Source organism: Nematostella vectensis, chromosome 10, assembly GCF_932526225.1.
Source record: "Nematostella vectensis chromosome 10, jaNemVect1.1, whole genome shotgun sequence".
Lineage (NCBI taxonomy): Eukaryota > Metazoa > Cnidaria > Anthozoa > Actiniaria > Edwardsiidae > Nematostella > Nematostella vectensis.
In genome coordinates, this window is record NC_064043.1 from 2,627,922 (window position 1) to 2,648,868 (window position 20,947).

The following is a 20,947-nucleotide window of genomic DNA, read 5'->3' on the forward strand; positions in this document are numbered from 1 at the left end:
TCTCCTCTCTTAGTTTCGATTTTCAGTCGTCGCTAGGCCTCATCGGCACTCTGGTACTGCGGGCTTTACAGAAACGAGCTGGAAATCGAGCATCTGCGAGCCGGCTTTCCAAGTGAGTTAATTTGGAAATTTCGGGGTTTCGAGATTCCTGTGGCGAGCAAAAAAGCGAGAGAAGGGGGGGGGGGGGGGGGGGAGAGAGAGAAAGGACAGCCAAAAAATGGTCTTTTGAAATAAAGCTATGACTGCGCGCCCCTTGACAGAAAATCCTGGGAACGGAAAACCCGAGGAATGGCATAAAACAATACCGTGTGAGAAAAAAAAAATCAAAGCCAAGGATCGAACCAAATCCAGATCATGTGAAATGACAAAAAATAGACCATACTTCCAGACAATCGCTGAAACGACGTATGGCAGCTAAAGCTTTACGGCTAAGCTGGAGATTTCGGCCCCAACACCGCTATCTAGCGAACTGTACAACACAAAGGAACCTGAGGTACCCGCGCATTAATGGGGAGGCAATAACCAGGATCCCAGGCCTGTCTTAGTCGGTTACGCCACACACAGCTCGCTGAGATGTAGACTGAAAGTTATCGGGGTCTTTTTACCTCTTGCGTCTCTTGGGAATGGGTGTGTTGCTATAGTGATGTCGTCATCATGCATAGTACACTCTAACCACGCTAATCATTCGCCTCCAATCTTTATTGTGCAAGAGCCGGGAATTGGCTACCTGTGTTAACAAGAAGCAATGCAATTCGGGAAGAAGCGACGTGTCAACGCATGCGCAAAACATGTCTGTTTTGATGGTGTATTTAGAAGACGTTATTTTTTTTGTTAAAAACCCTGTAAACTCGCGTAATAAGTGACTTTCTTCGAACCGGGAATGCAATCTCGTTCGTGTGTAAGCATATAATGCTACCATTATCTACAAATTCGAGTTATTCGACAGCGAAATCGCAGCTTTTCCGTACCATGTCTACTTCAAGGAGGTGGAAGTATCTGAAACGAATCCTGAAATTTAGACATATGGACTTCGAGTTTGCGCTATGGCAAATGCTATACCTGTGTGTTTCACCTCAGAAAGTGTAAGTAAAGTGTGGCATGTAGTAGAGTCGTATCCATCTCGATATTGAGAGTCATCAAATGTGGTGAAAAGGGTAAACAAACACGGCATTGTTTACAAGTTTGTAAAGCATTGCACTCGGAAGGAACGTCTTAACACCTTGTCAATAGGGCCAAATACTGCCGTAATACCATAAAATATCAAATTATACTCAGACATGGAAAGAAACATTTTCAAATATTAAAAGCAGTGCCATCTCAGTTAAACAAGGAAATTATACATATGTAAGTCTTATTTTACCTTTTTCATTTTTTTATAGATATAGAAACTTCCATTATCACAAACGTAAGTATACCTCCATAGAATATTATTTCTGCAAAATAACAGCACATTTGACATTTATAAATGGAAAGATAACTTTCTTCAAAGAGTATTATATGAATGATGTGTGCATGGTCTTATACATGCAGAGGTTATTAAGCGCTGTGCAATCTACCTCTGCAATAATGGCTGATACAGCATTGCTATTCCTGCAATGTTGACATTATTTTAATAACTTGTTACAGTAGGAGTGCTGTTAGTAATCTTTTCCTTATCTTGTGGTTAGGTGAGCATCATGGTGCGAGAAATGCAGGTCAATGCTTGATTATAATAAATACCATGTCTTTTTTTTGTCTTCAGAGACAAAAGACCAATGGGCAAGGGACGACCCTGCTTTTCTTGTTCTCCTCAGCTTTTGGTTATGTGGTAAGCTCCTGTGAATTACTTATAACTGTATACGTAGTCATTATATCAAGATGAGCAAAGGCTCAAGGGGTTGAGTTCAAGGGGCTGTCACCATTTTGTCATCCCAGCCGCTTCATATAGAGCTAGTAGAAAAAAACTATTTGCATCAGCTTACAGTATCTGCAATTCCTTTGGCATTTGTAATGACTGAATTTGACATGCTTATTATAAAGTTATGTATTTGGATGGTTATTTAGTAATTTTATTTGCAAATAATGCAAAAGTGAACAAGATCAGATGAGAGAGTCCATTTAACAAACAAGAAGTAGTAGTTTCCTGGGAACAATATGTCATCACCTTTAAAATCTATATATTACCAAAAATTTGAAGGGGAAAAATGTATACCATGGTGTTAACAGCTGGGTTTTTTTATTTATTTTCAGTTTCCTCTATTGGTTTTGCGATAGTGTTAAAGCTACACTTCCTAGGGTTTATCAAGTTTTTATTATGGGTTGTATTTATTGACTGCATTGGGTGTGGTCTCTGTATAGCAACAGTGTTATGGTGAGTAAACTTGTACAAGCTTTAAGTGCTATATGGTACCTGAACTTTGCCGAAAGGAAGTTAACCTGAGTCTCATTTTAACTTCATTTCCTTGACCAAAAACATAGGATTTCAACTTCAACTGTAAAAATATTACCTTCTAGCCAACTGAGAATATGCTAGGGGTAGATTTTAGGAGTACCATTCAGAAAATTATTGTCTAGTTTATAATACCTCCCTGATGCTTGATGTGTATTTTCTATTCAGGATTGTAACTAATCGGTACTTGCGGATACCATCCACATATAACCGGGAACAGGGCGTGGAGTGGGGCTACGCATTTGATGTGCACCTGAATGCGTTCTTCCCTCTGCTTATCATTCTCCACGTGGTGCAACTCTTCTGTATGCAGTGTAAATACTATCTTTGACTCATTCATCCCCCCCCCACCTCTTTATGTAAATACTTATCTTTGATTCATTCATGAATGTCATTATGTCAAGCCTTGATTAAACAAATACATGTATGAGAGTTGGTGAGAGTTCTACACTCTTTCTAGCTTTTTATCCAAGAATTATCACATTCAATCATTAATTTGACTTGAAAACTCTCTTATGGACTCTCATCTTAAATTATAGATTAAACCTGCACAGTAGTGTAACTGAATTACATTTTTTGTCTGGATATTATCCACTTCCTTCACTTAATTATCATTTGTACGTACCCCTCACAATTTTCAAATTATTATTACCCATTTCAATAGAGATAAAATTTACTTAGTGTTTCGCCTTTCCGTTTATACTTTATTTTAAAAACTTTTACAATTTTTCTTGCATTACCAATTGGCATTGAATTGATGTCCCTTCTTTGATGTAAAATGGTTCTACACATCTTTGCCACTAGCTCAGCTAGTGAAATACTGTAAAGGGTGTTAACTAAAGTAGGTGATTGGTATTTCTTACCCATCTTATGTATACAAATCCTATGTGAAAAAAATATAGCATTTTTCAATCCTATGTAAAGACTGTGCCCAAATTAATAATTTTACATCTTTACAAGTGAGAATTGCTTCCGTTGGAAAATACTTGAGCTTCTCCATGCCTTCCTTTTCAGTTATTATAGACCACCCATGGTTCATTTCAAGGTTCATTGGTAACACACTGTGGCTGATAGCCCTGGTCTACTACGTCTACATCACATTCTTAGGATACAGCGGTGAGTTCTGCTCTCTTTTGGCCAAGTTAAAGGCATTCAACAAGAATTTTATCAAGATTAAAACAGATTTTGAATTACTGTATAAACCTCCCTTTAATAAGCGCCTTGCCTTTGACATGAAGATTTAAATGAGTGCCACTGAACTTATTATATATGGTAACCCAATTTCCCTACCAGCCCTAACCATCTGTTTATCTCCACAGCTTTGCCATTCTTAAAGAACACCGTCACTTTGTTGTATCCACCTGTACTGATTGTTGGGGTGGTATATGTTGTGTCCCTTGCTATTGGCTGGAATATCAGTCAGAGTACCATGTTCTTCTACCGCTACAGGGTTTTGTAGTAGCATTCTCTGGTGTAATGGACAGTGAATATTCCCAAGAAAAACAGCAGAGAGTACCTCTAATGCTCCAGGACTTAAACTGCTACAGGGTGTCGTAGCAGTTTCATAAGACTGCTACAGAGTGTTGTAACAGTCTCATTAAGGCCACTTCAGGGTGTTGTAGATGTCTCATATTGGTCTGTTGATATTCCTGTGGGGAACCATTTGTATTCAAACACCATCTGAACGCCTTCTGCTATACTGGATTTGTGAATATTCTCAGGGGAAACAGTAACAAACTTCCAGCCCAAGGCATAGTAAGCTACATACAGGGTCAAGTTTGACCAAGATTGTCAAGTGTTTTCTTACCTAAGGAGGATATGCGTCAAATGTTAAACTCCAAGGTTGAATTGAGCCATGGGAGTAAAGAAAAGATTTTGTAACTTGTACGGGATCAAAGTGACACTGTACTGTTTATCACAGACTTTGGACAGGGTATCATGTGGAAACATGGAAACTGACAAATTTATTATGTCCATTATATTGCCCAAGATGCCAGCAAAGCTTGCCAACCTCTGCCATATAATTAAAAAAATGCTGAGTGCTGTATGCTGTGATGAACAAAAAAATATTTTGCAGCTTTCTTGAAGACATAAAACAGATAAACAAGAAAGAAGAATAAAATAAAGATAAAGATATCAAGACTGGTAATAATTAACAAACAACTGCAAAACAGCTTTTTTTGTCACCTCAACATCAATTACTCTCTCCATATAAACAGAAATTGTAATGCTGTTTATAACCTGTGTGCCAGAGATTTCAGATAAATGAATGTTTACACTTGCATTCAGGGGACAAAGTTAAGACAGGAACATATTTTTTAGTTTAATTCTTACTTTGTTTTCTGTAGTCTTACAAAAGAGTCTCCGACATTGAATGTTTTACTTAAAAATAGCAAAGCAGGGGGATTACAATATTCTGTACTTTTCTTTTCTCTGAGTAGCACATACATTCCTTCAGTATATTGTACTGTACATGGGTAAAGAAAAAGAAAAAAATAGAAGTAGAAAAATACTTTTTTGTCTTTTTTTTTGTTTATTTTAGTTTAGTTTAGTTTATTCCTTGTCCATGTATTTTCTTTTGCGACTGACAAATATAGATGGCTACAAAGAAGACAAAGCCTAAGACATCATTTTGGTATTTCTAGCTAATAGGTGACCCCCAAGTCATCCTGTGGATTAGGTCCCTCCTTCAAAACCCTTGATCATGCCAGCTAACGCATCCAGCGCTTTGTTTGCTTTCGAGTCAATGAGCTGTTCAGCAGACTTACAAACCTACAAACATCAAAAGCAACTATTTTTTATTATTATTTTAGATAATATGGGGAGGATCTAGGGAAAGTGGTCTCTCCTTTCCTGTCACATACATACATGTAGCTGTCGACTTACCCCATTAGGCGGTCGCCACAAGATTTTGGACCTCATCACAAGAAAAAATTTTGTGAGAATGTTCATACATTCTGTATTGATCTTTCACCTGCATAGGCTCTTTTCTGATCGTTCACATATTTACTGTATTTCACCTAATTTCCAAGATTACTGCCCAAGAAAACTCTATATTAAGGTGCAAATTTATGAGATCTGGGCAGATTTCTGATACAATTCCCCTTATCCTCCCCCCCCCCAATTAGTCAACCCCCTTTTAGAATGCCCCTAGGCACTCCAATGATTCCATCAAGAAGAATTGCATTTCTTGATTACTATTGTTTACCTTATCCCCAAGGCTGGACCTCAGTTCTCTTTCGATCTCCTTTGAGAAAAGGTTATACAACCAACTGCGAAATATAAATAGTTTAAAATCATATAATTTTTTTACCATCTACAGCAATAAACTAAAAGAAACACACCTTGCCCCACCATGGAACTTGACGCTCAGCTTTCCAACATTCAAATTGCAATTCTTAACATGCATGGAACTTTTCTTCTTGGGGATGTCAGCTGTAATGGATAGTAATAGGAAAAGCACAAAGTGGTTCTGTACCTCTTAAAACCTTGTATCATTTATATTTGGATGATCATGTTGCCTTGGTATTTCAGGGATTTTGTAGAGATAAAATCTGAGAAAGAAACATGTAGAGGTGACTCCATCCACCCCCTATCCATCTTTTAAAATGACCATATATATAGACAGCCACTCGATACTAAATAATATGAGCTTCACAGCTTTTATTCTTGGTTTGGCAATATTTACAAAAAAAAGCATTTTTTGGTAAATATTGCCAAACTTTAAAATTTTTCTTGGATTTTTGGAATGTTTTTAACATAATCAGATAATCTGTTTTTCATTAACACTTACTGCTGATGTCAAATAGCATCCCAAGAGAAAGTCCTCCAACAGATATATCACAGGTCCCAGAATCAGATATATGAGGCCTGGAAAAACAAAATAAATTAGAATGCCACTTAGAATGCCATTAATGAATTGATAACATGTTTTTACTAACCATGGCTGTTCTCTATATGCCCAGTTTGCATTCACATGTAGAGAAGCATCTTTGGCTATCATCCTTAGCTCATTGTCTGACTCAAGAGTCAAATTAGCTTTTGGAATGTTCACATTATTTAGTTTTACTCTGAAAAGTTATGAATACAACAAAACAGTTAATGAATGGTGTATAAGTATTACATTTCACCAACATTAAGTACCTCACACAAGGTCCTTGTGCACCAGGGTCAACCACCCTCATATAACAGGGGCGCTTACCCAGGATGGCTGAGGGGGGGGGGGGTGCGGCGTCACAGGTCTCATATTGAAAAAGGATAGTATATGACAACCCTTCAATAAGAAATATTCAACTTTTTCCTGGCCACCCTACCCCACCCCCGCCGCCCTCTCTCTGTGTATGCGCCTGGCAATGAGCAGAAATAACCCTAGGGATTACCGGTCATGTGGCACCCGAAGTTTGCTGTCAAGTGGCACCCAGATGTTTGGGGCTAACAATATAATGAAGAACATGGTAGCCATGCCTTTCAGTATCCCAGGGATGGAGCTTGGTGAGTAAGGATATGACTATGCATTAGGGTGAGTAGCATGTACCTCAGGCGCGTACACAGGGGGGTGCATGCACCACCCCCCCCCCTTGGCCGCCAAAAACTGGGTCATTTCTTATTAAGGAATCTTCAAATTCTATGCTTTTCCCATATGATACCTATGACTGTGCACCCCCCTCGGCCAATCCTGGTTATGCGCCTGTATCTGGGAAGCTCACACAACTGGACAATTGTTCAGGTTTGCTCAATTACTGCTTTTTGGCAGTATTTTTACCTTATAATCACACCCTAAAGGGCAAGGGAGCATTCATAAGACAGTGGGACAACAGCAAAATCAGTGAACAAAAAAAACATGCACAAAGCCCCAGCTCCTTCTAGTGTACCTTTATAATTTCCACACCCCCACTCCATCCCCAGCCTTTACCCATCTCCCTGGTAAAGGCTGGGGATGGAGTGGGGGTGTGGTCTTTTATATGTCCTGGATACTTACTTATCCAAGTCATAGAGTACCATCCCCAGTGGTGTTTTAACCGATCCCTTGAGTCCTGGGATCTTAAGGGCAGTCATTTGAGAAACAAGAAATGGCAAAGCTACATGCTCGGCTGTGGAAATAATAATTGAATAAATGAAATTGTAAACTGCTATCTTACTTGGGGTGAGAGTTCCCCCTCTATGAAATTATCCAAGAGACTATTAGAATAAATCTATTTCAAAAACTACATGATCTTTTAAGTTATTGAATTCTATATTTAGATAGAAAAATAATTTCGTTTAGTGAACATCAATTGTATCCTACCGTACTCTGAAGCTTTTTGCGAAATTTCATCCCGCCAAGCGGTAGACAAGCGCACTGGCTTGCCGTGACAACATATTGTCAGTGTTGCGAGAGCAAGATAAAAGATCAAACTGAGAAATCCACGGCAACTCGGGTAGCTTGCCGCGCTCATAACCACAACAATTATCACAAGAAATAAAATAAGACTAAACTTTTCGAGTCTTAAAGTCGAGCATTTCTAGGTGAAAGTACCCGTGATGAACGAAGGGAAAAGTCGAAAAAAATCACCATATTGTGGTCAATATATTGAGTGCCACAGAACTGTTAAAACTCAAGTAATCAATAATTTATCGCCATACAGGTAGAGGAGTGCGTAAATATGCGGCTCTTCACAATTTTTGAATTTGTCCGCCATCTTGATCTGCTGAGCCCACAGTTCTAAACAAACCAGCGGAAATTTCCCGGCTTTGCTCCGGAATAATTTCGCTCAGCTTTCGGAATCTCGGAGCTCTTCCGAATTCGACCGGAAAGAGGAAAGCAGTAATGGCGGACGATGAGGTGGGTTTATAAAGTAATGTTGTTGATCTTTTGCTTTCTGATCATAACAATCTCACAAGGCACTAAATGGGGGGAATATTCGTGTGTACTTATTAATTCAGACCGCGCATGAAGCAAATCGAATCGCTGAGCTTCGTCGAAGGTTTTTCCTAGAAAACGGTGAGTGATGCTCGCACAGAAAAAAGAGATCAGACTCTCATTGGTAAGCTTATATGTCTTATTTACTTGTTCCACCTCAATTTAGTTTACACTTAAAAGAGCGTTATCGTCTTATGCTTCCATCCTAACGAAAAATTATATGTTAATACAAATATATAGAAATTAATTTTTATTACTTTTTCTAAGGAAATCCCCCTAACTTAGGGTGTATCCTTAGTCGTTTACTTTGTTGAGATAAACTTGGATCTCCTTTCTCTGCATATTTGGTGTATGGAGTCCTTTATTAATTAACATTATATCTTGCATCAAACGATAGGTGAGTGTATTCCAATGTGTTTTTTCAGATGCAGTGGATAAGTTTGATGAGCGAGACCTTATAAGGGTGAGACAGGATGATCTTTGGCTGCGATGTTTCATACGTGCTCGCAGTCAAGATGTCGATAAAGCTCTAGAAGCCCTGGTTAGTATTTGTACTACTACTTCTCTATACTGTATATAAAAAGTTTTGCTATTACAGATGCCTGCTCAAAATCAATAAGTTATTGTATTAATAAGTGTCCAGATAATGATAATGGCAAGAGTTGATGGATAGCGATTATCATTGTCTCAAAGTTCTCCTTTTTTTCAGGTCTTTTGTTTAGAATGGAGAAAGACATTTGGACTTAATGGTAAAAAGTTATGGTAAACATTATTGACGTTAGGCACAAAGAAACAATATTAAAACAAATCACTTATAATATAAATCCAATGAAACGGCACAAATAATCTATCAAAGCCACAAAGCCGCAACCCCCTATGTACCCTGGTAATAGTACCCTGGTAATAGTACCCTGGTAATAGTACCCTGGTAATAGTACCCTGGTAATAGTTTAAGGCAGTGGAAACCTAACTAGTTGAGTTAAAAATGCTATTATACTCTATGTCTTCATTATCAGCCATTTTGAGGCTTTTTAAAATTGTCTTCCTTTTTGCAGATATAACTGAAGACAACCTGAACAGAAAGCTTTTTGAAAGTGGATTTCTTTTTCCACACAATATTGATAAAGATGGCAACACTATCGGTGAGAACCAAGTAAAACAAATCTACATTTGTTTTACCTTATACATTCTTAACAGACATGTGGAGATCTGAACTGAATGTTCAGGTTTTTGGCAAGATACTGTGTTGTTACTCCCCTTCAAGCCTGCAGAACTTTTGTGACAAAGATCAGATAGGTTGATGACCTCTGTTGACTGGCCTCAACCAACCAGTTTCCAAAAAAGCAAATTCTTTCCCAAGTATTTCATTTCTAGTATTCTAGTTTTTCCATTGTGTTATTCTTTGCACAGTGCTATTTGTTGGAAGAAACCATAAGAAGGACCCCCAGCAGCATCATGAGATGAAGCGCTTCCTGGTTTTCCTTCTAGAAAAACATGTGAGTGATGGGCTTCTGTCAGTACCCATGCTTTCCCCCAAAAAGCATCGTAGCATCTCAGGGAAGTGGGGCTGGGGCTTTACCCCAAAAAGCATCATAGCATCTCAGGGAAGTGGGGTTGGAGCTTAACCCCAAAAAGCAGCATAGCATCTCAGGGAAGTGGGGTTGGAGCTTTCCCCCAAAAAGCAGCATAGCATCTCAGGGAATTGGGGTTGGAGCTTTCCCCCAAAAAGCAGCATAGCATCTCAGGGAAGTGGGGTTGGAGCTTTACCCCAAAAAGCATCATAGCATCTCACGGAAGTGGGGCTGGGGCTTTCCCCCAAAAAGCATCATAGCATCTCAGGGAAGTGGGGTTGGAGCTTTACCCCAAAAAGCATCATAGCATCTCAGGGAGTGGGGCTGGGGCTTTACCCCAAAAAGCATCATAGCATCTCAGGGAAGTGGGGTTGGAGCTTTCCCCCTGGGGGGAGGGGAAGGGTATGTAACTATGAGCGTAATGACTCATTAAGGTTTAAAGTCCAATAGAGTTCAAAAGAACCCAAGTAACAAACTCACAACAAGACATGGAAATTCATTGCCGTAGCAGGCCTCGAAATAATGGGGGGATAATACAGAAACATTAAGAAAATATTAAGGGGGCACAGCCACGCCCCTACTGGTCATTTCCTTATATATTTTTTAAATATTGGGGGGGGGGGCACACGTGCCCTAAGTGCCCCACCCCCTGCTAGGGCCCTGAAATTTCCCCTTGCAGATAGACAGACATCTTTTTTTAAGCAGAATAATAGGTCCCAATAAATTGTATATGTATTTAAGGATCAAAAATATTTTTAGGCAAAAGCATATGTGCTTAGCAGTAGCCTTTTGTGCTGTTTATATTTTTTCCAAGAGTCATTTGAAAAATAGTGAAAAGAATCTAGTGTTGTCATTCTATTGAACTTATATTTTAATCTGTCTTTATGTATTTTATTTTTATTGTTTAACCCATTGACTCCTGGCTTTTTTGGAGCTGAATTTACAAAAAACAGACTGAAAACAGATACCTCCCCCCCTATTCTGAGTTTTATACAGCCCGTCAAAGTCAAACACAGCTGCACCTAGTCAGCGGTATCCAAGCTTTCCAACAGTGCTTTGCGGTCCCCACTTTTAATCCCTCGTCGATGTGCTGAAGCCAGCAAAAGTTGATGGTTGCTTGTATTTTTCATCAAAAATACAGCTATGAGCATATTAGGAGAGTGTCTCAGGACATCATGAAGTCTTTTGGGGCATAATTGAGTGCTTTGCTTATGGATATTTGCAAGCAAAGGTGGATTCATGATGATTTTTTCTTGTTTGGCTTTGCCCGGATGAGAAAATAATTTTCTAATGAATCACCACAGCTCTCCTAAATGCTGTCTTTTCTGAAACCAAATTGATTCCAAAATTGTTTACACTGCTATTCTGGGTCTGTATGACCTGGAATTGATTTGTTTGGCTTCGGGGTGAAAAGACTTCTAAAAAACCATCTGACTTTGGGGAGAGGAGTGTTGACTGGCCCTCCCCTCGTGAATTTTCCCCTGGATCTCCCAGAATGCTTTGCAATACGTAAAGATATTTTCGTGGTTGTACAATCCTTCAAGGAATGGACATTGTGTTTTGAGGCCAAGGAAATGTACCTGGAGGATCAGAATAAAGGTATCTATTTGTGTCTTGAGCTGTGTTTGCTGATCTCTCTCCCTTGTGTGGTATTTTGAGCGTTTTATTGAGAGGGGTGATTCTGCTTTTCTCTCCTTGTTCGATTTGAGATTTGTCAAAGAACCTGTGCTATTATTTGGCTTGAGAGTAGATGCCAACACCTTGGTTGGATGCATATCTGCAAGACCATTTATCCCTTAGACTGATGCCTGAGTATCTTCATCTTGTTGTGTTTATTTTGAATTTATGAATTTTTTGGGTTGTGGGTACTTCCCAAAGCCGGTACAGGCCGGTTGAGGGGTCGATGTGTTAAATTGTTTCCTATTCACTATATCTGAGTACCCCACTCCCATTCTTTTGGATATAGTGCCATGATATCTTTCTTTACAACCATTCTGTTCTTGTTTATAGAGAAAAATGTACCCAAGCAGAAAAATCAATTTGTTGTTTGACATGCAGGAGACAGGACTTGCAAATATGGTAAGTGATCCAAAAAGCAGGGGTTTTATTTAGTTTCAGAGTAGGGAGTGGAAATTGATAAATAGGGGGTGGAAGATATTAGTTCAAATAAAACATTAATCTACTTTTTAAAGAAGTAGCCAGTGCTCGGAAAGTAGTGGCTGGCGGTTCCTGCAGCCACCGGCTCAATGAAACCCCTGAAAAAGTCTCCCCTTCCATGCTTTGCTCCAATGCAAATTGCTGTAAAACTTATTTTCTTCCACCCCTCCTTCACCCCACCCCACCTTCTTCTTGGCATAGTGCTATATGACATTGATTTGTGCATCCTTTTGTTTTAGGATATGGAGTTTGTCAAATTTATTATCACATGTTTTACAAACTACTACCCCAATACTCTTTGTAAGTACCAACAATGTATATTCTTTGAGTTTACAGACTGTGATTTCAATCTTTCATTTTACATCTAGTAATTGGCATAGTTATTGTTGCTTTGTGTAGTGTCAAATCTTGGATTTTATCAAAGGGGCTGGAGAGACTGTGTAAATATATGTGGGAGAAGAACTGTTTGCCTTGGGCTGCAATTGCACTCCTATGATTTGCAGTCTGTACCCAGTTCATTATACCCACAACATAGCTGTCAATCCAACTTGGATAGAAATCTTGTGAAACTGGGTGAAATACAGTAAATATGTAAAAAAAAGAAAGCCAATGTGGGTGAAGACAGAGAATGTATGAACATTCTCACAAAAATTAGGCTTGTGGTGAGGTCCAAAATCTTGTGACACCTGCCTAATGCGGGTGAGTTGCTGGTGAGTGTGCTATGCCACAATATTCAATATAGATATCTGTGGTACTGTATCATGACATTTTTCATTCATTTCATTTCCTTCTTAATTTTCTCTTCCAAGAAATGTTTAATTCTCTCTTTTCTTGTTCGACAGCATGGCTGTTGGTCATTGAGTTACCGTGGATATTAACAGGTCGGTAAAGCAGCTATTATGGATTCTATATTTTGTGTATCTTTGTGTGACATTTTTTGCTCTGTTACAGCTGCCTGGAAAATTGTGAAAACTTGGCTGAGTCCTAATGCTGTTCGAATTATAAAGTAAGTTATTATGCTTCTGACTAGGATTTGGGGTAGAAACAGCCCACATTCCTTTTTTTTTTTAGATTTGTCTCCAAAGATGCACTACATGAGTATATTGACAGAGAACAATTACTGACATCACTAGGAGGAACTGTAAGTATTCACAAAGATTATGAGAGATAGTAATACTTGTTTCCTCTGATAGTATTATTAATTGTTTTGAAATAGGACACATTTGAATACACATATCCTTACGCAGAGGAAGATATGGGGCTTGGCCCACCAGAAAGGTAAGTCAAATCCTAAAGTTGAAGTACAGTTTTTAAGGCCCAGTGAAAACATAATTCTGACATATTTTTTGCTCATTGTAGAAAAGAAGATCTTCAGCCAAATAATAATGATGCTGTTGTTGAGAATGGGAGTGTTGAGGTGACGTCAGATGAGACTGGCCTAGTACTAGATGAAGCTGACACAGACTTATCTAGGAAGGTAAGTATGTGTATTATAAGCATCGCTGGGTTCTTATTTAAATATCTTTGGCCCTGACGGGGGTGCCAAAAAAAACATGGGCTGGGGCATGCCCAGGGGAAAATGCAGGATGGGTTGCAGCAGTAATTCACTGACCTGGTTTGAAAATCTCTATTTTATTTTCAAAGCCATTGCTGAGCTCTGGTAAATGGGTACTAGACCTATCTTAGATCCAAACTTTTTCTACAAAAAGAGTAGATGATTTGATTAGTCAGATCAATCTCTCAGTGTTCACCCATGTAATTTCTCAACTCTGTAAATGGGGATAGGACAAGGTAGATTGCCATTCCATTCAATAAAATATTGGCTGCTATAGAGGTCTGCTAATTATAATTTCTCAGTCTCTTAGACATCACAGCTTGACAGAATGTATAGATCCTTACTATATGATCTCAATGTTTCTTTTTATTGTTGTAGGTCACATTCGAGGAAGAACATTTTGCCCACCACACACCCAATAGTCCTTTCACTTTGATTGATGATGTAAGGTTACATTACTCTATACTATAACTTACTCCCTCCCCCCCTTGGGGAATGCGGGTCTTAGGCTCCTTCCCCCTGGCTCTCTTAGTACGTAGGATTTGTAGTGGCCTTGTTTGCAAGTATCATGTGTGTGTGTGCTGCTTGATTCGCCTCTTGTCATTTGTGGTTCATGTTGTTTCCAGGAACCGACACAAAGAGCCAAACAAATCAACCCAGCCATTCAACCTGGGAATTATCTCACCATCCGGTGAGCTTAAACTTAATTTCTCATATCATCCCTTGGTGTATAAAAAACACTCAGAAACATCCCCAAAATGATATAAGTTTTACTGCTTGTCATAAGGTTTGTGTTGCTTTTGAAATAGTGATTTCTACCTTTCAACCATTCTCTTCTTTTTCTGTAATATAAAATGAATAACTTGATAAAATTAGAATGTCTATGGCCCTCGCACAAAGAAATCTTTTTCTAGCCTGGTTTTCAGAGGCATACAAGAGACACTTCCTTACTGAGGTTTTCTTTTGATGGGCAAAGTATAGGGCAAACATTTCTGCATTTACATCATGCATTATACTGTGTAGCCGCACTGTGATTATGATTTGGTTTGGAAGGCTTTGTGAGAATGACGGCGGCATTGTCCAGCCTTGCTTGAATAACTTCAGGACAAAGAAAATAACACTTAGGGAAGCACCTCACAGCAAAGTGTGCAAATACCAAAACATTACTGGGCCAAGCAAAATGGTTAAATATTCCCCCTAGCAATGTTGGTGCTGTTTGCACTGAGCTTAAAGGGGTTTTGTCAAGTTTTCTATTGGCTAAAATTTCATATTATCAAACTATAATTTTCCTAAGCTAATTGGCTAACTTTCTTTCTTTAAGTTTGTATTGTTGGCCACAGTAGCATGCATCACAGCAACCATATAGGTTGCACAACTGGTGATGTTGCCTCTTCAATCTACAAATATTCAATGATGCAAAATGTAATCTTTCAGCCCTGCCGAGGAGCTTGTATTCATTGGCTCAATGTCGAGTGCAGAGATTCTGCAAACCCTGACTCTCAAGAATACGTCATCAACACAAGTAGCATATAAGGTTAGGGCTCATAGATAGTCCACTGCAGCTAATCGTTGTCTTGTCCATATGCCTTTTAAAGGTCTTAAATGACCTGTAAACAATAGTTGCTTACAGAAACTTCATGTCTATAATTCAACACTTTGCCATATATAAGGGCCTGTAAGAAATGTTTTTCAATATTTTGTTTGTTGTCTTTTCAAGTTCTTGTATAAAAAAGAGTGTAGTCTCTCTTATCTTCAATTGGAAACCCTCAGCTACTTGTCTTTTGATGGCAGGTCAAGACGACTTCTCCTGAGAGTTACCGGGTACGACCCAGTTCAGGCGTCATCAACCAGGGGTCATCTGCAGAAGTCAGTGTCTATTTACAACCAGGTAACATCACCATCGCCATGACAACAGGTAACATCACCACCACCATGACAACAGGTTACATCACCATCACCATGACACCAGGTAACATGCCATCACCACCAACCTAAACAATAACACATTACTTAGGGTCTAAATATCCTCAACACATCATCACAGACCTAAACCATAACACATTTCCACGGGTCTGTATGTCTCCACCAGCTGCTCACAAACCTCTATTTGTTAGGTGTCATTTAATGACTTTTTGAATGAAGTTGTAGGTTCTCTTATTTGATTATTTCATTAAAATGTTCATGCGTAGCAATTACAGTAAAGACACAGAAAGCTGCCATGCTGAAAAACTTTGACCAATCAGATTCGGCTTAAACAGCGTAAACATTTAAAAAAAATGTTCAGCCAATGAGAAACGCCGGGCATTGGTAATTTGATCTTGTACGTGTAGTCGACCGTGGGAAAGCGGCTCGATTACTTGTAAAAATATGAGTGATAAACAATGTCCAGCATTTCTCATTGACTGAACTTTTTTTCAAAATTTTTATGGTGTTCCAGCCGAATCTGATTGGTCAAAGTTGTTCAGCATGGCTCGCTTTCTGTGTCCTCACTGTAACCTTTGATTGGAGGCTATGGATGTGTCTAAACTAATTATTTGTGTACTTGTAGGTTTGGCTACCACCGTTAGTCGAGACAAGTTTCTTGTGATGTCAATGAGGGTAACTGGTGCTAACACTAATGCCGAGGTCGCATCACTTTGGAAAAAAGTTCACAAGAGCAGCATTATGGAGCACAGGTATCCCACTGGATGGTCTCTCACTCAAATTAACACGGGTATCCCACTAGGTGGTCTCTCATTAAAAATAACATATCCCACTGGTTGGTCTCTCACTCAAAATAACGCAGGTATCCCACCTTATGGTCTCTCACTCAAAATGACACAGGTTTCTCACCTTGTGGTCTCCCACTCAAAATAGCATTGGTATCTCATTCGGGTATTCTCTCACTCAAAAATAACACAGGTATCCCACTGAGTGGTTTCTCACTGTGGTCTGTCACTCAAAATAACATAGGTATCCCACCTTGTGGTCTCCCACTCAGAATAACATAGGTATCCCAATTGGTGGTTTTTCAATCAAAATAATTCATAGGAATGTTCATAAACAACCTGCACAACGCATAATCTTTTAAGGTTTCTACCAAAAAATATGGTATATTCAATGCGTGAATTAATACTATTCCTACTATTCCATTTTGAAACTTCCCCTGTTTGGTTATTCCTCGCTCGTGGGGTATAAACCCCTTAGTGGTGATTGAATATCCTTAGGGCCCAGGGTGTTGCGGCCACACCCACCCATTTCGGTTCCAATTGGCTTAGATGCCCTGGGTCCCAAGCTTGGCGGTTGATTGACAACCGTTGGACTAAGAAATGTCACTGGAATTGTTAGGGATATTTTGGCATTATCTTAGTTTTGAATCTCTCTTTTGAACAACCAGGTTGCGCTGCAAATTTATGACGTCAGAACAGTGCGACACCCATGATGCAATTGGGCTTAGTCAGTTAGAGTCAAATGATACAGCCGACAAACACAATACTGTCTCATATAAACAGATTCAAGCAATTGAGAAAAAGGTAGGTGTGAATGTCTATTTTGAGCAACATTGTAAGAAAAACAGACTGAAAACAGACCCCTTATTTCAAGTCCAACACTACCAGTTATGTTAATCTACTGCTGACCCAAGATAGTATGCCTTGAAGTTCCCAACATTGCGCTGCAGTGTCTTTTCTGTCTAGCGCAGCACAGCTAAAGCTGGTTGCTTTCAACAGTTTTGCTTGTAATTTGTTTAAAAATTAGAGCTTTTTCACATCTGGAGAGTGCCTAAGGACATCATGAAGTCTATTTGGGCATAATTAATGCTGTGCTGTGCTGTGATGTTTGCACGCTGAGGTTGATTCAATGGAATAATTCCTTGTTTGGGTTTCACCGAGCGAGAAAGGAATTTTCTAGTGAATGGCCTCGTACTCTCCAATGTGGAACATCTTTGCTATCCAACCTTATTCAAAAATTGTTTTCCGGCTTATTCTGGGTTCCTTGGACCTGGAAATGTTTTGTTTGGCTTTGGGGCAAAGAGACTTATAAAAAAACTGTTATGATTATGGGGGAGAAGTTTGTCCGCCTATCTGTTTCCAAGACTCCCATGGTGCAGTGCAGGCATGCAATATAGCCTAAACATGGCAACTCGTTTCAAATGGAGGTCTTAGCATTGATTATTGTGGCTGATGGCTGTAAAATGTTACCTGACGGAGCGCAATAAAGTTATCTATTTGTGACTTGATCTGTGTATGCTTGTCTCTATTTGTAGTTCGGAATTTTGTGTCTTTTTGGTAAGAAATGTTTCTGAGTTTAGCCATTTGTTTACGAATTGGTCAGAAATCAAGGTTGATATTTTGGCAAAAGAGTCAATTCTATTACATTGCTTGGATGCGCTTTTGAAGGTCGTCTATGCCTTGGTTGAATCCATGAGTATCCGGGTCTGGCAATGTTTAGTTTGCATTTTTGACGTTTTGGAGTTGGGCCTATATTTTACGGACGTCTGGGGGCGTTTTAGTAATAGAAGTGTTAATAACAATCAAAATTAGAAATCTTGCATTTAATAATGCTCTTGTGGTAATTATATTTTCTTGTGACATTTTGTTTTGTTCCTCAGATCGACCAGTTGTACCGCAAAGTCTCTTACATAGAAGAAGGTCTTCAGGTGTTCATCAAAGTTCAGCTTGCCCTTTTCTCTGGGATGGTGATTCTGTTTGCTGTCGTATTTTACTATGCCATGTATCTCATGCACTAGTCACACATACCAAACCTACTAAAAGCACCTTTTAATGCTGCCGCATACTGTTATCATGCCCCCTTCTCCTAATCTTATGATGCTATGCGCTTTCCTAGCTGTAGCTAGGGAAAAGCGTCATAACACAACCGCAAAATGTGAAAAAAGCGTCTTTCTCCTTGTTTTGTCGCGCCATTTTTACGCTATGCTCTCTTAAAATGTATATCTGATGCGCTTATCACACACATTGTAGATAAGACTCTTTCTAAATTTATATTGTTAACCAGCCGCCGTGTGCCACGATCCAAGATCCTCAAATACCGAATCTTTGTCTTGCGTATCGCTTTTCCGTGAAGGGGCGTGGCTAAATTTAATTTTGACTAAAGAGGTCGTCACCCCTGTTTTAATTACTGTATTATTTTATATATAAATATATTTTTCGATGGAATGTGATTTTACAGAAACTGCAATTACTGTAAGTAATTCATATTAGGGCCCGTGAACTGACATCATTTCCCTAACCCAAATCTTACATGAAATTTCACATGACTTACTGGCTTAGAGTTGTCTTCGAGGGGAGGAGCTTTTTTTAGTTTAGCAACTTGATGAAAGAAGAGCCATCTGTACACAGGCTACCCGCTGCATCCGGGTATGACTAGATGGATTATTGGGAAGTTCAGATAAAATTAATATTAATTAAAAACCGTTTTCAAGTAATAAAATGTAAAGAAAAATCATGAGATATTCGTTTGATCTTTAATCAAATGAGCTTCTGAACCCTCCTGCATGGTGTAGCACTGTCACTTCAATACAATTCAATACAATCCACTATAGCCTTGTCCCTAAAGATCAAGGTTGATTTAAGGGGAGAAAGGTCAAGGTTGATTTAAGGGGAGAAAGGTCAAGGTTGATTTAAGGGGAGAAAGGTCAAGGTTGATTTAAGGGGAGAAAGGTCAAGGTTGATTTGAGGGAATAATGGTCAAGGTTGACTAAGCGTTTATCGGTCAAGGTCGACTTGGGGGTTAAGGGTGTACTGACATCTGTTGCTAAGGAAAAGTGAATATAGCATAAAAGCCTTGTAGAAAGTCATGAGTGTCTGATATTTGCCAAGTTGACCAACAAAAGTATGACTATTATGATGACGTTACCCCGTGACGTCATAATGTGACGTCATAGATACAGATAAAAGCAAATATTTCAAGTAAAATTGCTCGAAAACAAATATTGAATACGTTTTATGAAGCTTGAGGGATGGGTGCATTAAGCCAAGCATGCGTTTTAGAAATGATTGAGTAATTGTTTTTGTATGATTTTTCAAAGGTCCTGAAATCCAGATTATTTGATATAATTTTGGTTTCTGTTAAATTAACGCTAAATCCATGCTTGGCTATATGAAGGAGATTTTAATAAAAAGGAATACAGAAAAAAATATTGCGTTTTGAAATAATTTGGCGAAAAAAAGGCTTTTATGCTTTTCTCTCTCGCAATTAAAAGGTAAAATGCTGCTTTTCCTGAAGCTAGTTTACTGGGCCCAACCCCTATCAATGTAGACCACACCATTGTATGGACTTAATTGGCTATGGGCCACGCCCAAAGCCGTATTTAATATAATTATTTTTTCACTTTATATTTACAATATTTTTCAATTATCTTAGCCCAGTAAAGGTGAGGGCAACAAAACGCAACCAACTTGACAACTCTAAAATCTGATAGTGTGACGAGGAGAAAAAGGGGAGGTGGTGGGTCAAAAAACACTTCTGTTCTCAACGAGTTACAGAAGCCAAGTGATCCTTGCTAAGCGGTCACATGTATGAGATTAATTGACCCCCCTCTTTGTCCTCCTAACAACAGACATGGTGCTGACACGCGACCACAAATAATATTACATAACATACATGCTACTAAACAGTGCTCGAAATAAAGCATAAAAATTCTATTTGCAAACAAATATTTCCTTTTTTAGAAAACGCATAACCGGAAGTGAATCCAAAGCCCGCACATTTGCACATTCGGCCTGCTCAGACACAATGATCACATCTCACATGATGATATTGAAATGAAGTTTAAAAACAAATTCCAATAGTGTTTCGTGGTATTAACACTTCAAAGGAACGATATCCGTCATGTCATGATGGAAATTAAAAAAGTATTTTAAAATTCTGATACAGCGCGCGCTACTTTGAAACAAGATTTTCAGTGCGTGCGCGAGCGTTTGCAAGCGGTTTTTGCAGCGCGCGCAGGTAGTGAAAATTGAAAACTTTGGCTTCAAAAACGTATGCTTGACTTAATCTTCGTTTTTTCAAAATATGGAAAATACCATAACCCGAAAAGGCTGAGATCAACTTAAAGTCAATTTGGGGGAACTTGAAACGCAATTTTTTTTTTGTTTCTTTTACTCCAGGAAAGCTTGTGAATGACGAAGTCCGTGTTATGTATATGCGCGCGCTCAACGCCACCAGCGTAGCAACGTCGTAACTGAGCAACACTAATGTCAGTACACCCTTAAGGGTAAAGGTTGACTTGGGGGTTAAGGGTCAAGGTCGACTTGGGGTTAAGGGTCAAGGTCGAATTGGGAATAAGGGTCAAGGTCGAATTGGGAATAAGGGTCAAGGTCGACTTGGGGGTTAAGGGT

At 39.0% G+C, this 20,947-nt stretch overlaps 3 protein-coding genes across 4 annotated transcripts; 2 read left to right on the forward strand and 1 right to left on the reverse strand.

Annotated features, from left to right (window-relative positions):
• The first annotated feature begins 768 nt into the window (after positions 1-768).
• Positions 769-4,940, forward strand: LOC5516444 (protein unc-50 homolog). 2 transcript variants are annotated; one of them, XM_032386279.2, is made up of 7 exons: positions 769-1,082; positions 1,380-1,405; positions 1,742-1,807; positions 2,230-2,350; positions 2,597-2,733; positions 3,443-3,544; positions 3,748-4,940. In XM_032386279.2, exons 1-7 carry the CDS (start codon positions 910-912, stop codon positions 3,885-3,887), a joined length of 765 nt encoding a protein of 254 aa, XP_032242170.1. In that variant the 5' UTR covers positions 769-909; the 3' UTR covers positions 3,888-4,940. The 2 variants fall into 2 exon arrangements, with proteins under 2 accessions (XP_032242170.1, XP_001636568.1); XM_001636518.3 differs by having other exon boundaries at positions 770-1,082; positions 2,597-2,742.
• Positions 4,739-8,125, reverse strand: LOC5516443. The gene is made up of 7 exons (XM_032386280.2): positions 7,713-8,125; positions 7,407-7,518; positions 6,370-6,498; positions 6,222-6,298; positions 5,773-5,863; positions 5,637-5,700; positions 4,739-5,200 (listed from the first exon to the last, which is right to left on the reverse strand). The coding sequence occupies exons 1-7, from the start codon at positions 7,861-7,863 to the stop codon at positions 5,105-5,107; spliced, it is 720 nt and encodes a 239-aa protein (XP_032242171.2). The 5' UTR covers positions 7,864-8,125; the 3' UTR covers positions 4,739-5,104.
• A 40-nt stretch (positions 8,126-8,165) lies between these two features.
• Positions 8,166-19,052, forward strand: LOC5516442 (motile sperm domain-containing protein 2). Its single transcript, XM_032386277.2, has 20 exons — positions 8,166-8,249; positions 8,351-8,408; positions 8,753-8,868; positions 9,037-9,076; positions 9,383-9,469; positions 9,738-9,823; positions 11,909-11,977; positions 12,295-12,355; positions 12,898-12,936; positions 13,007-13,061; positions 13,127-13,196; positions 13,272-13,333; positions 13,415-13,532; positions 13,989-14,054; positions 14,237-14,301; positions 15,045-15,144; positions 15,402-15,498; positions 16,159-16,285; positions 16,987-17,122; positions 18,199-19,052. Exons 1-20 carry the CDS (start codon positions 8,235-8,237, stop codon positions 18,334-18,336), a joined length of 1,605 nt encoding a protein of 534 aa, XP_032242168.2. The 5' UTR covers positions 8,166-8,234; the 3' UTR covers positions 18,337-19,052.
• The last annotated feature ends 1,895 nt before the right edge of the window (positions 19,053-20,947 follow it).

Coding starts and splice junctions, on each gene's coding strand:
- LOC5516443 (XM_032386280.2), bottom strand. CDS start 7,863: ATGAGCGCGGCAAGCTACCCGAGTTGCCGTGGATTTCTCAGTTTGATC. Junction 6,499..7,406: donor GTACTCTATGACTTGGATAA/GTAAGTATCCAG, acceptor ATAACTTTTCAG/AGTAAAACTAAATAATGTGA. Junction 5,864..6,221: donor GATGCTATTTGACATCAGCA/GTAAGTGTTAAT, acceptor TATCCATTACAG/CTGACATCCCCAAGAAGAAA.
- LOC5516442 (XM_032386277.2), top strand. Junction 14,055..14,236: donor CTTTCACTTTGATTGATGAT/GTAAGGTTACAT, acceptor TGTTGTTTCCAG/GAACCGACACAAAGAGCCAA. Junction 15,499..16,158: donor CAGTGTCTATTTACAACCAG/GTAACATCACCA, acceptor GTGTACTTGTAG/GTTTGGCTACCACCGTTAGT.
- LOC5516444 (XM_001636518.3), top strand. CDS start 910: ATGCTACCATTATCTACAAATTCGAGTTATTCGACAGCGAAATCGCAG. Junction 2,351..2,596: donor TGTATAGCAACAGTGTTATG/GTGAGTAAACTT, acceptor TTTTCTATTCAG/GATTGTAACTAATCGGTACT. Junction 3,545..3,747: donor CACATTCTTAGGATACAGCG/GTGAGTTCTGCT, acceptor TTATCTCCACAG/CTTTGCCATTCTTAAAGAAC.